Source organism: Hippopotamus amphibius, chromosome 9, assembly GCF_030028045.1.
Source record: "Hippopotamus amphibius kiboko isolate mHipAmp2 chromosome 9, mHipAmp2.hap2, whole genome shotgun sequence".
In the NCBI taxonomy this organism is placed as follows: domain Eukaryota; kingdom Metazoa; phylum Chordata; class Mammalia; order Artiodactyla; family Hippopotamidae; genus Hippopotamus; species Hippopotamus amphibius.
Genome location: NC_080194.1, coordinates 92,165,741 through 92,179,422, shown reverse-complemented (window position 1 = coordinate 92,179,422; position 13,682 = coordinate 92,165,741). Strand labels below are relative to the sequence as shown.

General features: G+C 59.0%; 1 protein-coding gene across 10 annotated transcripts in view; it reads left to right on the top strand.

Annotated features, from left to right (window-relative positions):
• Positions 1–12,816, top strand: part of CEP164 (centrosomal protein 164) — a 66,831-nt gene extending 54,015 nt beyond the window's left edge. For 9 of the 10 annotated variants that reach the window (XM_057750703.1, XM_057750702.1, XM_057750699.1 and 6 more), the window contains 18 exons: positions 423–554; positions 642–858; positions 1,688–1,765; positions 2,017–2,148; positions 2,513–2,635; positions 3,782–3,925; positions 4,351–4,434; positions 4,555–4,623; positions 4,970–5,124; positions 5,465–5,591; positions 6,002–6,033; positions 6,394–6,601; positions 7,552–7,659; positions 8,509–8,623; positions 9,112–9,456; positions 10,231–10,297; positions 11,068–11,187; positions 11,347–12,816. In XM_057750703.1, coding sequence (XP_057606686.1) covers positions 423–554; positions 642–858; positions 1,688–1,765; positions 2,017–2,148; positions 2,513–2,635; positions 3,782–3,925; positions 4,351–4,434; positions 4,555–4,623; positions 4,970–5,124; positions 5,465–5,591; positions 6,002–6,033; positions 6,394–6,601; positions 7,552–7,659; positions 8,509–8,623; positions 9,112–9,456; positions 10,231–10,297; positions 11,068–11,187; positions 11,347–11,443 — 2,353 coding nt within the window. In that variant the 3' untranslated portion in view covers positions 11,444–12,816. The remainder of the gene's footprint in view (positions 1–422; positions 555–641; positions 859–1,687; positions 1,766–2,016; positions 2,149–2,512; positions 2,636–3,781; positions 3,926–4,350; positions 4,435–4,554; positions 4,624–4,969; positions 5,125–5,464; positions 5,592–6,001; positions 6,034–6,393; positions 6,602–7,551; positions 7,660–8,508; positions 8,624–9,111; positions 9,457–10,230; positions 10,298–11,067; positions 11,188–11,346) is intronic. The other variant, XM_057750698.1, reaches the window with a different exon arrangement.
• The last annotated feature ends 866 nt before the right edge of the window (positions 12,817–13,682 follow it).

The window sequence follows — 13,682 nt, the reverse complement described above, 5'->3', positions numbered from 1 at the left end:
GCGTTCTAGGCAGGGGGACCAGAATGAACAAAGGCCAAGAGGCAGGGAAGGGTGTGGTAGGGTTTAGAGGTGGTGGCGGCTCATCTGACGTGGCCACAGCTGGGTTGGGGTCAGACTGGATCTGACCTTAAGTGAACCTGGAAGCAGAGGGGAGCCTTTGGCAGAAATGCTGTTCTGGGATCAGGGAGTCCGTATTTTGCTTCTGGTGGCAAAGAGCTGGTGGTGTTCAGAGCCCCTCACACCCTGGGAGGTATTAAAGGGAGATAGCAGGACCCAGAGGTGGAGGTTAGACTCGTCTTTACGTCTTAGGAAGCTTCACAGGAAGGCTCCAGGCTTTTGGAGGCTGAGGGCCAAGGGTCATGCATAGAAGAGGGAAGGCCTTGTGGTCCTGCCAACAGACTTGCCTTTCCTTTGCTTGGCAGTTCTCTGAAGGAGCAGCTGCAGAGAGCCACCCAGGAAGAGGAGACCTGGATGAGAGAGCAGGAGAGCCAGAGGCTGTCCCGGCTCCGGGCCCAGGTGCGGTCCAGCACGGAAGTGGATGAGGACCAGATCAGGTGAGTGCTTCCTGTGGGCTGCCCGGCCGCCTAGAGGTGCCCCCCCGGCCAGTGCCCAGGCCCACCCCCACCCCCTTGTCTGCCCAGGGCCGAGCACGAGGCTTCCCTGCAGAGGCTGCGAGAAGAGCTGGAGTCCCTGCAGGAGGCCGAGCGGGCCAGCTTGGAAGAGAGAAACAGGCAGACGCTGGTGCAGCTCAGGGAAGAGATGGAGGCTTCGGAGAAGAGAGAACAGGCCGCCCTGAACGCGGAGAAGGAGAGGGCCCTGCAGCAGCTGAGGGAACAGCTGGAAGGGGAGAGGAAAGAAGTGAGGTCCCCCCGCCCCAACCCTGATGTGTTCCTGGGCTGCCTGGGGAGGGGTTGAGTGTTGAAGAAGAGGAGGAGCCAGCCTCAGTGCCCAGAGTGGGGGGCCAGGGGGAGAGCGGGTATCTGTGCAGATGGGCACTGAGATGTTGGGCCGGCCGTCTGGGCCTGTGTGGACCTGGCCTGTGGATTTGGGAAGATCTCATGACGGAAGGAACTTAAACCAAACCAGAGCTCTTGAGACAAAGGTGCCCTGTCCCTGAGGCGCAGCTGTGATGACCTCGTGTCTCTCTCCTTTCCTCCCCTGCCTCAGAGTGAGAGGTTTTCTCCTTTGTCCTTATTCCCTGTCCCTCCAGTCCAGTGGGTCTGTCTCTAGGTAAGAGGCTGAAATAGGTAATAGGCCACATGGAACTTTTGTTTTCTTTTGGTGATGGGTGGAGTTTCAGCTCTCAGACCAGGCGTGGAGTTGGAGGGGGGGACGTCATTGTACTGCACACGCTCAGAGAGATGGTGCTGAGACCTCCAGGCCTCCCTGCCTGGCCCTTATTCACAGGCAGCAGTGTTGCCCATGTACCGGCAGCCTAGCCCAGAGGCAGGGGAAGGGACGCCTGACCGAGCCTTACTGACAGGCCCCTCCACTCTGGCCTTCATGTCCGTTTGCTAGGTGCACACTTGAGGGACAGTTATTTCGGAGGAACAGAGATGTGCCTGCGGTTCCCCTTGACCCCCTAGCTCGAGAGGCATTGGGGGTGGTCTTCCTGGCCCTTCCTCGTCACAGGTCGGAGCACGGCCAGTCTGCTCTGTGTCCTCACAGGCCCTTTGTTCTGCCCCAGGTGGTGGCAGTGCTGGAGAGAGAGCACAGAGAGGAGCTGGAGCGGCTCTCTTCCTCGCTGGAGGCCAAGCACAGGGAGGTGAGGGGCGGCGGCCCCGGCCTGCGGGGCAGACCTGGGCATCCTGGCCCTGGGCTGTGAGCCTCGGGACCCCTTCACAGCTGTGCTGGTTGGCAGAAGAACGCCACCCTCACCCCGTCCCCTAGGGAGGGAGCCTCCCTTCCTGCAGCCCCCAGCAGGGCTGGGCGCTGGGCCCCTGGGAGGCGAGTCCCCCGTGGCCTCCCTGAAGTGCTCTCTGAGGATCACGCTCCCCTGTGTGGGCGCCTCCTCAGGTGGTCTCCAGCCTCCAGAAGAAGATAGAGGAAGCTCAACAGAAAGAGGAGGCCCGGCTGCAGGAGAGCCTTGGGCAGGCGGAGCAGCGAGCTCATCAGAAAGTTTACCAAGTGCTGGAGTATGAGCGGGAGGTGAGGCCGGTCTGCTCCTTCGGCGTCGTTACTTGCCGTGGACGCTCTGATGGGCGGCCGAGCCACCCTGGCCCCCAGGGTCCTCTGCTTTGCTTTGGACGGCTCCCCTGGGGTCAGGACTTTGGGGCCATTTTTATGCCTTAGTTCCCTGGAGGCCAAGTGCTTCTCCACCCCCATGCCCTGTGCGGGAGCGGGGAGGGGGTGCTGGGAGTGGCCCTGCGTGTGTCGCGTGTTGTGTGTGTGATGTGGGCACGCTGGGGAGGTGGGGGTATGTAGCACGCATGTGTGAGTCCTTCAAGCGCTTCAGTCCCCGGGTGCTACTCCAGCCTCAGTCCTGCACGTCGCATCCCTGCCTGCCCTGCAGCTCAGCGGCCTCCTGAGGGAGAAGCGCCAGGAGGTGGAGCGGGAGCACGAGAGGAAGATGGACAAGATGAAGGAGGAGCACCAGCACGTGGTGGCTGAGGCCAGAGAGCAGTACGAAGCTGAGGTGACCGCGCCACGTCCCCTGGCACGTGTGTGCTGCACATGCCCACACACACCCCGGGGACACTCCCAGCTGGCTGGAGGGCCTGGGAAGGGGCCCAGCTGTGGTCAGGGATGGTGGGGGGCTGTCTTCCCTGGCACCCTGCAATGGTGAGATAGTATTTTGCCTTTTCACTAAAGTTGTAGGTGAGGAGCGATTCCTCCCCATCAGCGGGCTGCGCTTTGCTCTCATATAAATCATAGCCAACGTGTATTGAGCTTGTACGACGTGCCAGGCACTGTCCTAAGCTCTTTATGTATGTTACCTCATTTACTCCTCACAGCACCCCTAGGGGGTCCGTACTGTCATTATCTCCATTTTAAAAAGAGGAAACAGACTCGAGGAGTGTAAGCAAGTCTCCCAAGCCCACCCTGGCTAGTAAGTAGAGGAGCTAGGCTTCAAGCCAGACTGTCTGACTCCAAAGCCTTCAATGTTAACCACCCAACACCGCGCCATGAGGGTTCATAGAAATTCCAGAGCACCAGGAAATAGATTGGCGAAAGCCAACCAATATTTGGATATTATTAGCCCATCTTCAGCCTTTGGCCTTCGGTGGGAAAGTTCAGTGACTTAAGTGGACCCACGCCGGCCTGCTCATGTTGGGGGTGAACGATGGGGTGGGCTGCTGGCTGACTTTAGTCCAGAGCCGGGCCTCTGCCCGGGGTTTCTAGGCTGCTCCTTCAGTAGCTGGAACCAGAGACTCTTTGCACCAGGGCAGAAATAGCAGCCCGTGGTGAAATGTAGTTGACGCCCTTCCCAAACCAATTCTGCCCTTGCTGAAGAAGAGTGAGAATTTAGTAACGAACTCTCTTCCCTTAAGGAAGGAAGGCTGTACGTGCAGGGGTGGTAGGAGAGCCAGGTTTCCACCCGCAGATTTCTCAGGACATCTGACCAGCGTGGTTTCAGCGGCAGAGAGTGGGGTACAGGCTTTCCGGGGGGCTGGACCTCGCTATCCTCAGTGCTCTCCTGCTCTTCTCCAAGAGCCGCCCGAGAGGCCTGATGGGGTCCCTGATCTTACTGACCCAAGGCGATGGGGTAGGGCGGGGGTATGGCTTTAGGGGTGGGAGGGGCCGCTGTGGTTTCCCACCGATGACCCTACCCTCCGTGCAGGAGAGGAAGCAGCGGGCTGAACTCCTGGGGCACCTGACGGGAGAGCTGGAGCGCCTGCGCAGGGCGCACGAGCGAGAGTTGGAGACGCTGAGGCAGGAGCAGGACCGGCAGCTCGAGGACCTGCGGCGGCGGCACCGGGAGCAGGTGAGGGCTCCAGACTGACAGTCGCTTGGGGCCCACTCTCCCTGACCCCTCCGCCCAGGGTGGAAAATGCTGGGTGCCGGCGCTGCGGCAGCAGCAGGATGGAGCCTGATAGCTCCAGGGGTGGGAGTCTCGCTGGCCACTCTCAAGCCAGTGAATCCTTGCTCTCTTGTTTGCTGAGCCAGGGAACATCCCCAGGACTAGAAGCGGAGGTCAGCACCCCCAGGGCCTTGGGGTTGGCGCCTTTGCCTCCGCTCACCCCCCTGAAATAAACAAGGGTGGTGTTCTGCCGGGAGGCCATGGGGGAACCCAGCCCAGCTTGGAGCGCGTGGTGCGGGGTGGTGGGTCCCAGGCCCCTCCTGCCCCTCAACTCGTGCCTGTGCTCTTGCTGTGCTCACGTCTTTCTCTCCACCTACACTTCTGTGCAGGAAAGGAAACTCCAAGATTTAGAGGTGGAACTTGAAACCAGAACCAAGGATGTCAAGGCCAGATTGGCTCAGCTGGATGTCCAGGTGCGGGAATGGGGGTGGAGGACAGGCTCTCAGGTACCTTTGACCTTGGAGTCGGCTTCCCCAGGAGAGGGCCTGGGGCCCGGAGACAGCCAAATGGCCGGTCCCTTCCTTGCCGCGCAGGAGGAGGCCGCCCGGAAGGAGAAGCAGCAGCTCCTCGACGTGCAGAGGCAGGCTGCGCTTGAGAGCGAGGTTTGTCGGCCTTTCCTGTCCTCCTTCTCCCACCTGCCCTATTCTGTTTCCTTCCTTCTCCAACCCCTTAGTTCACCTGATCTGTCCACGGAATTGGGTTCCAAACCATGCTGGCTAACATTCCACAAATAGCCCCACTGTGTGGGACCAGCTCAGGAGCCACAGGGGTGGGGCTGTGGCGGGGGATGGGGTCCGCACCGCGACACTGAAGGCAACGCAGGCCTCCGGTGTGCAGGTGTGCCTGCTTCCACCCTCTCCCCGTGCTCTTCCCTGTTGTCTGGTGCCACCTGCTCCCTGCCCCCCCACCCCATGTCTCCTGGTGCATCTGTCTTTCCTTCTGCCCCAGGAAGCCACAGCCACCCATCAGCACCTGGAGGAGGCAAAGAAGGAGCACACCCACCTGCTGGAGTCAAACCGGCAGCTCCGAAGAATTCTCGAGGCGCTTCAGGCCCGCAAGTTGGAGCTGGAGTCCCAGGTGGACCTGCTGCAGAAGCATGTCAGGTGGTGTGCACCCCTGCACTGAGCCACCCTTGCTGCTTCTCGCCTGCCCTCTGCCGCTCACGGGCCCTGTCTACTCACAGCCCCGTTGATAGGCAGCGGTGGAGCCAGGTGGAGGGGCTGCCTTTTGTCGGGAGTGGGAGGTGTGATGAGGCTGTGAATGGGTGGGGTTCCTGGCTCTACTGTTCACGTCCAGCTCTGCCTTCAGGGTCTTTGACAAGAGTGAAGGGATGGAGGTGGTGCTCCCCCCATCCCCCCAGGAGTCCTGACAGGGTGCTGCCAGGCCTGCTTCATCACCCGACCCTGCCTCACAGCCCTTCCCCGCCCCTGTTTCCCACCACAGTGACCTGGAGGCCAAAGCTCAGAGGAAGCAGGACGTGCTGAAAGAGCTGGCAGTAGAGGAGAGTCATGCTTCCTCACGTTTTGAGCCCGATCTCCACGTTGAGGACCTGAGGAAATCCCTGGGGACGGTGAGCTTCTCTGCACCTTGGAAGGGTCAGGGTGGCTGGGCTGGGGCAGGGCTCTCCGGGTAGCAGGAGGGGGTGGGGCATCAGGAGGGGGAAGATGTCCAGGAGTGAGTAGGGCACTGTGATGGGGTAGGGCACCAGGCGTGGGATGGGTTCGGCGGGGTCAGGGCTCCAGGAGCCGTCCTGGCTTTATTCTGTATAGAACCTTAGCCTCCTATTATCATTCCTAGTCGTCCTCCTCCATTAGTCAAATTACATCTGTAAGTGAATAGTGCCCAGAGGCCGGCAGAACCATCTCTCTGGGCCACTAGGAGGGATTTGGGGGTCCTTTGAGCCTGTAGTGTATTCAGTGGGCCTTTTCTACCATGTGTCCTCAGAATCAGACTAACGTGGTATCCTTTTCTCTCTCCCAGGGCAAAGAGGAGACTGACTTGTCCTTGGACAGGTGAGTTCCAATAACCTGTCTTATTTTGGGATGCCAGGAAGGGGTGAGGGAATACCTACATCACAGAGCCAGGGTGGACTGAAACGTGACCGTGGTCTCCAGTGGGGCTTGGTTCAGGGAAGGGGACCTGGGGCCTGAGGAATCGTCTCTGACAAGCCGAGAAGGTGCCCATGGTGGTCGCTGGCATCTGCTGACCTCTGCTTGGGGGTCAGGGCGATGGGAGGGGGTCTTGAGTGGCGGCGTCCGCGCAGCATGTGCTCAGGATGGGCGTCTGCTGGGGAAGTGGTCGTGACCCACAGCAGGGTCCTCAGAGGGTGTGCGTCCCCCTCCAAGCCCCTGCCCTGGCCTGTCCCCCTTCAGCGTCCGGCACTACCTCTCTGCCGAGGGGGTGGCTCTCCGCAGCGCCAAGGAGTTCCTGGTGCGGCAGACGCGCTCCATGCGGAGGCGGCAGACGGCGCTGAAGGCCGCCCAGCAGCACTGGCGCCACGAGCTGGCCAGCGCTCAGGAGGCGGCCAAAGACCCGCCAGGCACCAAGGCCCTGGAGGACGTGGGCAAGGACCTGGAGGAGGTCAGGAGCCCGGGGGCAGGGCGGGGGGCGCTGGGGCAGCCAGCGGCACTCCCTTTGGGCTCGCCCTCCGTTGAGCGTTCTGGGGACTCCCTGAGAGTAGTCACGTAGGTCCTGGGGTCACTCGACAAGTCTGGGGAGACCGGACGGGGGATAGAGGTTATGATCTCCCCGAGGACGGACGCTCCTCACACTTACGTGGCGCGGCGGTGTGCGGAGTGCTTGCTCTCATAGCAAGTCACTTGGGCCCCACACTAACCATAGACGATGTCAGGTCCTAGTGGTGTTCCCAGTGTCTAGGTGCAGAGGACAGAAGTTCCACACTGCCTGGCCATCCCATCACACGCAAGACTTTTGCTCATAAGTAAAAATCTTTTGAGCACACCCGGCACGAGCCTGACTGACTTTATCTTCCTTCTCTGAGACCCCAGTTTGCAATGAGAAGGCGAGACTGTGTGGTTATGATGAGTGGATCCGATCTCGCTGCCGTTTGAGGGTCTCGGCAGAAGATCATGTCTGGTCCCTTGGCCTTCTGATCCCGCTCAGCGCTAGCGAGGGCGCCGTGGGCCCTGAGCCTGGCTGGGGTGGCATCTGCGGAGGGGCAGCCTTCCCGGGGCCTCTGCGTGCTCTCTGCAGGCCTCGTCCTTGCTCTGCTGACTCCCTCCTGATGACGCCGGTGCTGGTGGTGGTTGGAGCAGTGATGCTAGCAGCCACGTGGTTAACAATAGCCGTTTGAGAATGTATTAGCAGTGGGCAGAGTGGAGGGCACAGCGTACTCTAGCTCCTCTCATCTCACGACCCCATGAGAAGTTGTATTTCTGTTTTTCAGATGAACCCTGAGGTTCAGTAATTTGTTCAAGGTCCCTCAGCCTGCACACAGCAGAGCAGGGCCTCCCGCATCTGCCTGTGTGGTTAGTCACCGTCTTTCTCCTCGCCTTTCTCCCTGGCTGCAGGAGACCAGGCACCTGGATGAGATGAAGTCGGCCATGCAGAAGGGCCACGACCTGCTGAAAAAGAAGGAGGAGAAGCTGCATCAGCTGGAGTCTTCTCTCCGGGAGGAGGTGCAGCCCAGTGCGGCCCCGGCCTCCCTCTTCTTTTTTTTTTTTTTTTTTTTTTAACTTTATTTATTTATTTATTTTTTGGGGGGTACACCAGGTTCAATCATCTGTTTTTATACACATATCCCCGTATTCCCTCCCTTCCTTGACTCCCCCCACGTCGAGTCCCCCCCACCCTCCCCGCCCCAGTCCTCTAAAGCATCTTCCATCCTCGGATTGGACTCCCTTTGTCATACAACAACTTCCCACTGACTATTTTACTCGGCTTCGGTTGGGTTCTCTGGTCCTGTGTCCGGGCAGCTGGGCCGCTAGGGCCCAGGGTTGGCAACAGGCTTCGGGCTTCTGGGCTGGTGGAAACGGCAGTGGCTTTAGCTTTGAATTTGAGCACAGAGTGGGTGTGGATATCTGTGGCGAGTGGTCCTGAGCAGACCTGGAGCCTCTTGCTGAAGGTTCTCGGGAGAGGACTGGCCCCTGCCTGGTGCCGAGGAGATGTGCTCCGGGTGTCAGAGATAGAGGCTCCTAGAAGGTTTTGCTACCTTCCCGGGGGCCTTGTAGACCTTCCCCCGGGTGCCTGAGCTGTGGGAATGACAGAAGGGAAGATTGGGTGGAGAGACACCATGGGGAGTGTTTACTAGGGGGAAGGGTGGGGTCTGCCCAGCCCAGGTGGCCCTGCTGCCTCTGTCTTTGGTGGCTGAGTTCTCTTAGCCTTGCCTGCAAGGCAGCCTGTATGATGTGCCTCTCCCAGAACTTTGGGTCCAAAGAGCCTACCCATCAAGTCCTCGGATGTCATGAGGGCAGCAGGCGGAAAGCAGAGGGCAAGCTTTAGTCCTTACTGCTGCTTCTCCCCACCAGGCTTCCGATGAAGACACTCTGAGAGGACCCCCCACCAAGAAGGTGGTGACCTTTGACCTCAGCGACCTGGACGATGGGAGCAGTGACAGTTCCGAATCCTGCCCCCTGCCTCACAGTGAGTGGTGGGGGAGGACCAGGGTATCCATGGGGACGGAGGTCAGCCCCTCCCGCAGCCCTGGGTGGTGGGCCTCAGGGGCCGGTGTCTGGAGCAGGTGCTCAGCAAATGCCTGGGCAGGCGTGAGCCCCCTGGGTCTCCCAGTGCACGGGGCCCAAAGGCTCAGGAGAAGGATTCTGAGCGTGCAGGGCACTCACGGCAAGAGAGGTGTCCCTCAGCCTGTCCCTTCTGGTTCTGCCCCGCCCGGGAGGCTCTTCTCCCTGTGCAGCTGTGGCCTGCAACGAGGTGGGGACCACGCCCTGGAGACGCTCTTCCTCTCAGCCAGCTTTTCCTCGGGAACGGGGAGGCCCTGGGGCTTTGGGCGGGGAGAACAGAGAAGGGGCGGGTGGGGGAGGGGCAGTAGGATGCGCAGACAGGGCCAGCTCGGCCTGGGCCATTCCTGGGTCCCGGGCCGTGTCCTGCCGCACCCTTGGCCTCTTCCCTTTCAGTCGGCCCGACCCCGAGCCCCACCTCCCCCCACAAGATCCACTACCTGAGCAGCTCCCTGCAGCGAATCAGCAGCCAGCTCAACGGCGTCCTCAGCTTGCTGGGCAGCCTCGATGCCCAGCCGCCGCCGCTCCGTGCCCCCACGCCTGCACCGCGCCCCACCCAGGCCTCCTGGAGCACCCCCGCCCCTTCCTACCCCTCCCTGGCCCGGCTCTCAGCCTCGTCCCCGGCTCCAGCCACATCCACCCAGTGGGCCTGGGACCCGGGGCGGGGCCCCAGACTCTCCTCCTCCGTGTCTCAGACTGTGGACGACTTCCTGGTGGAGAAGTGGCGCAAGTATTTCCCAAGTAAGCCTCGCTCTGGGCCACGTGCGGTTCAGGGCTCAGCCTCCCTGCCCTCCTCGTCTGCCTGCCCCTCGCCCCCCTACTTTGGCATGGCCCACTGACTCTGTGGTGGGTCCTTGAGAGGACCTTGCTGCTCGCTCTGTGGCTGGGGGCTCGTTGGGTCCTGATGGTTTACCTGATGGGGCCTTTATGATGGCTTCTAGAGCTCAGCAGAACCTAGGAGGTCCCTGTTGTCAGCCTCCTCATTGCCGCCATCTTGCATGTGATATTTATTTTGGGCCAGGCATTTTATATATGGTTTTTCATTTAGTCCTTATAATAACCCTCTGAGGGTATAATATTTATCCCCATTTTACAGATGGGGAGACTGAGACTCGGAGGTTAAGTGCTGATAATATGCTCCAGGGTACCCAGGGAGTGAGCAACAGACTGGGTTTTGACCCCGTGTCTCTGTGACTCCAGGGCTCATACCCCCTTGGCTGGATGTGGCCTCCCCTGGTCTCATAGGCCTGCTAAGGAATGTGAAAGCCATAAAACAGTTATTTGAGGGAAAAGGTTCTGTCTCCTTATCATTCCAAATTGAAAATAATTTCAGTTTTAGAAATAAAATAAATAGGACAATTCATGGCTATAATCTGTCTCTCATCTCCAACCACAGAAGCATCTCCTGTTTTTGTTTGGGGGGCACTGCTTTTGCAGTTTCTCGGGGGAGGCGGGAGGAGGCTGGCTCCGCTGAGCTGCTGCCCACTTCTGAATGCTTTCCCCCCACTCTTCCAGCTGGCATCCCATTCCTCAGCAGCGGCCCTACCCCCCTGGAAAACAGGCTGGGGTACGTGTCTGCCAGGTAAGCCTCCTTGTGGGATCAGCTGTTCAACCCACACCGTTCAGCTGCTCACCGCAGCTCCCTGGGCAGGTGAGACCTGTGAGGGGACCAGAACTCCCTGTCACATCGCCCAGAGAGGTTAGGCAGGTCCCCAGGCCACGAAGCTACCTTGGTCTGCGGTGTCCCTCCACAACCAGAAAAAAGTCCCAACTGCCGAGGTCCCAGTGGGGCCGGGCTGGCCTTACCTGATCCAGCCCCATGAGGAAGCTGCCCCGTGGCACCTCAGGGAGAAGTGGGCCCCTGTTCCTTCCAGCCCTGGATTGTGGCCGTTGTCTCTGCCCCTGAGCTCTTTGTCTGCTTCACACGGCTCCCTTCTTCCCCCAGGCCCACCAAGCAGCATCTGGAGTTAGAGGGGGCCCCCTGTAGGGGAGACAGATGGGCGATTATTGAAACCTGTTATGAATTTCCCATTCATCTCATTCCTTGCCAAATGTATCCCCTGATGTATCCCTGCAGGTCCCCAACCATAAGTACAACCCCTCTCACCCTTTGGCCCACTTGGGAGCTGATGCTGGGAAGGTATTTGAGTCGATAGAGATGAATTTGAGTCAATGGAGAGGAAAGCTTTTGCTGATGAGATTGGCTGGGAGCCTTGACGTCAGGAGCGGTCACCCGGGTCGGGGGGCCACCTCCTTCCCTTTTGTGTGATGCTCCTCAGCGCAGAGGGGCGTCCTTGCCTTGCTCAAGAGACCCCTGCCCCTGGCACTCCTGCCTCCTCTCCCTCCCCGCAGTGAGCAGCTCCGCCTGCTGCAGCGTCCCCACTCCCAAGTCTCCGAGGTGGGCACCAGCGTCCACCACATGATCGAGGCTAACCGGAAGTGGCTGGAACATTACAAGAGTGACCCCAAGTCGTATCCTTTCAGCTGCTTCCCAAACCCCGATCCCTTCCTGCTGTAACTGCCAGGGTGTGTGGGCCCTGGGGGGGGGTCCAAGGAGGACCCTGTTTGGCCTGTGACCCCTCCCCGGGTGTGCTCCGCTGACTGCAGAGTTTTCCTTCACCTTGTGGCCAGACATCTCTACTCCTCCGTGCCCAAGCCAACGGCCGGTTCCGGCCTCCTGCAGCTGGGCCTGGATGAGAACAACAGACTGAAGGTGTATCACTACTGAGGCCCTGAGTCCTGAGCCGGGGGGGCGGTCTGGCCTCTCCTGCGCCCAGACCAAGTGCCCGAGTTGCTGCCTGCACTTTACTCCCTCTCATAAAGCATCCTCCCATCCCTTTGCTGCTCGCCTCACTCAGAACTTAGAGGAACCACGGGGGACTGGGGGAAAAGGATGGTATGACCGGAGACAGTAAGCCACCCCCCAAGACCATGTGACATACCTCAGGCTGCCCTGTGTGACCGCTGCGAGAACCTGACACCACTGACGTGGGCTAGCAGGACCGGGATCCTTCAGGAGGAAGAGGTGGCATTGGAGGAGCTGCCTTCTTTAGAGGCCAGGGGACTCCCTTTGGAGTGGAGTTGGTCTCTTGGACCTGCAGGGTCTGCTTTGGAGTTCCCAGGGTCACATGTGCGGTCCTTAATTCGCCAGAACAAAGGCCCCCGGTATGTCTGTACCCTGGGACCAGGCCCTGTCTCTAATACCTCAGCCGTGTAGAGATCAGACTTTTTTTTTTTTTTTTTTTTAATGTCCCTTTTCTTGAGTGTTCTGCCTCTCGTTTTGACTCTCTCAGGATTGGGCCCAGAGCCTGGTGGGAGGTGGCTGGAGACTGGCCCCAGAAGTTTTGCTGCCTGTCTTCCCTCTGCTGGCCCCGGGCTTTCCTCAGGGGCCGTCCTCAGGAGCACCCCCTTCCCCTTCCCTGGGGCTCCTCCCAGAGCATCCCAGCTAGATTCTCAGGGCGTAAGCACCCAGCTTTCAGGAAGCCAACAGGCCATGGGAAAAGCCTGGGATGGCTTCTGGTCCTCATCTTGGTTTTCTCTTCCTGGCCCACCTTGGGTTTATGCATGGGTTGTTTCCATTTATCTCTTCCACCTGTGCCACCCCAACCCCATCCCCTTGCCACCCCTTCTCAGAGCTTGGAGACTTGTTTCAAAGGAGGTAAGGGGCCTGGCCTTGTGGGGGAGGGATCAAGTGCCAATGGGAGCTGTCATTCTGGCACACACCCTGCTGCCCCACCTCCCATCAGCAGGCTCCTCAGGGGACAGGCAGGGGGTGTTCAACATCTGTCCCACTGTTTAAAATACCCCCATTTTTCTTGTCCTGAAAGCTATAGGGTTGCCTTTGCCTCTCCAATGCATAGAAACCAACTCTCCACCATCCCACCCCTCGTTTCTCTGTCGTGGGATAAGATACTAAGATCCAATTGGCTTGTTTACCCGCAGCTACTTTTTCAGCATCCGTCTACCACGTGGAATGTCCATTTTGTCATTTGGTTCATGCTGTGTGCTCTGGGGATAGCTCATGTGTTACCACCAACTCTGGTGACAATCCTGTGTTTTCTACATCAATTAAATCTCTGCAGGTCCATTTGTTACAAGGCAGTTGTGTGAATGTGTCTCCTTTTTGAAGGCCTTTGCCTCCTTCCGCTTAGGAATAGAGGGAGGGAAGTTAATATTCACAGAACACCTAGGTATTGGATCTAATCACAACAAACCTGTGATACAGTTTCAGCTCCACTTCTGTGGGTGAGAAAACCACGGCTCAGAGGCGGGACCAGACCTGAGCAGTCCCTGACGCCTAGCCTGGGGCTTCAGGAAAGAATATTTTTAAGAGGATATTTATTTTGAATAGGCTGAGTTCACGTGGCTCAATATTCAAATGGTACAGAAGTCAGTCCATCCGTGGGCATCTCCTTGAATGTAACAAATATCCCAGTTCTTTCTGGAGATTTTTATGCAAATACAAGAAAAAAGTGGCGACTGCTCTCTTTCCTTTTCCTGGGGGGGGGGGGGGGGGGGGGCGGCAAGGGTCATTCCTGCCATAGGGATCAGACAGTTTCCCAGAGCTCTTTTGTGAGACATCCATTGCCCCTTTGCTTGAGGGAGCGACATTGGGCATGATGATAGCACCTCCCCTCCCTGCCCCCGACAAACACGTCCACACAGAGTGGCAGTATGGGGAGCGGGCAAATAACCCCAGCCTCAGGACAGCTGGGTTTACTTTTAGCTCTGACACCTACAAACCCTGTGACCTGAACAAGTCCTTTCTGGGCCCACGTCGTCCCCGGTCCAAAGCTCAAAGCCCAAATCCACAGTCCAGGGATGAAGCAGGGTGGCTGCCTCAGATTCAGTGACTGGGGAGGTCTGCCTTGGGTGGGGAGCTGCCCTCATCCAGAGAGGGGCTGAGACACTTCCGATGGCTTGACACAGGGCTCAGGTGGGGAAGCGTGCTGGCAGGGGCTGCCCGT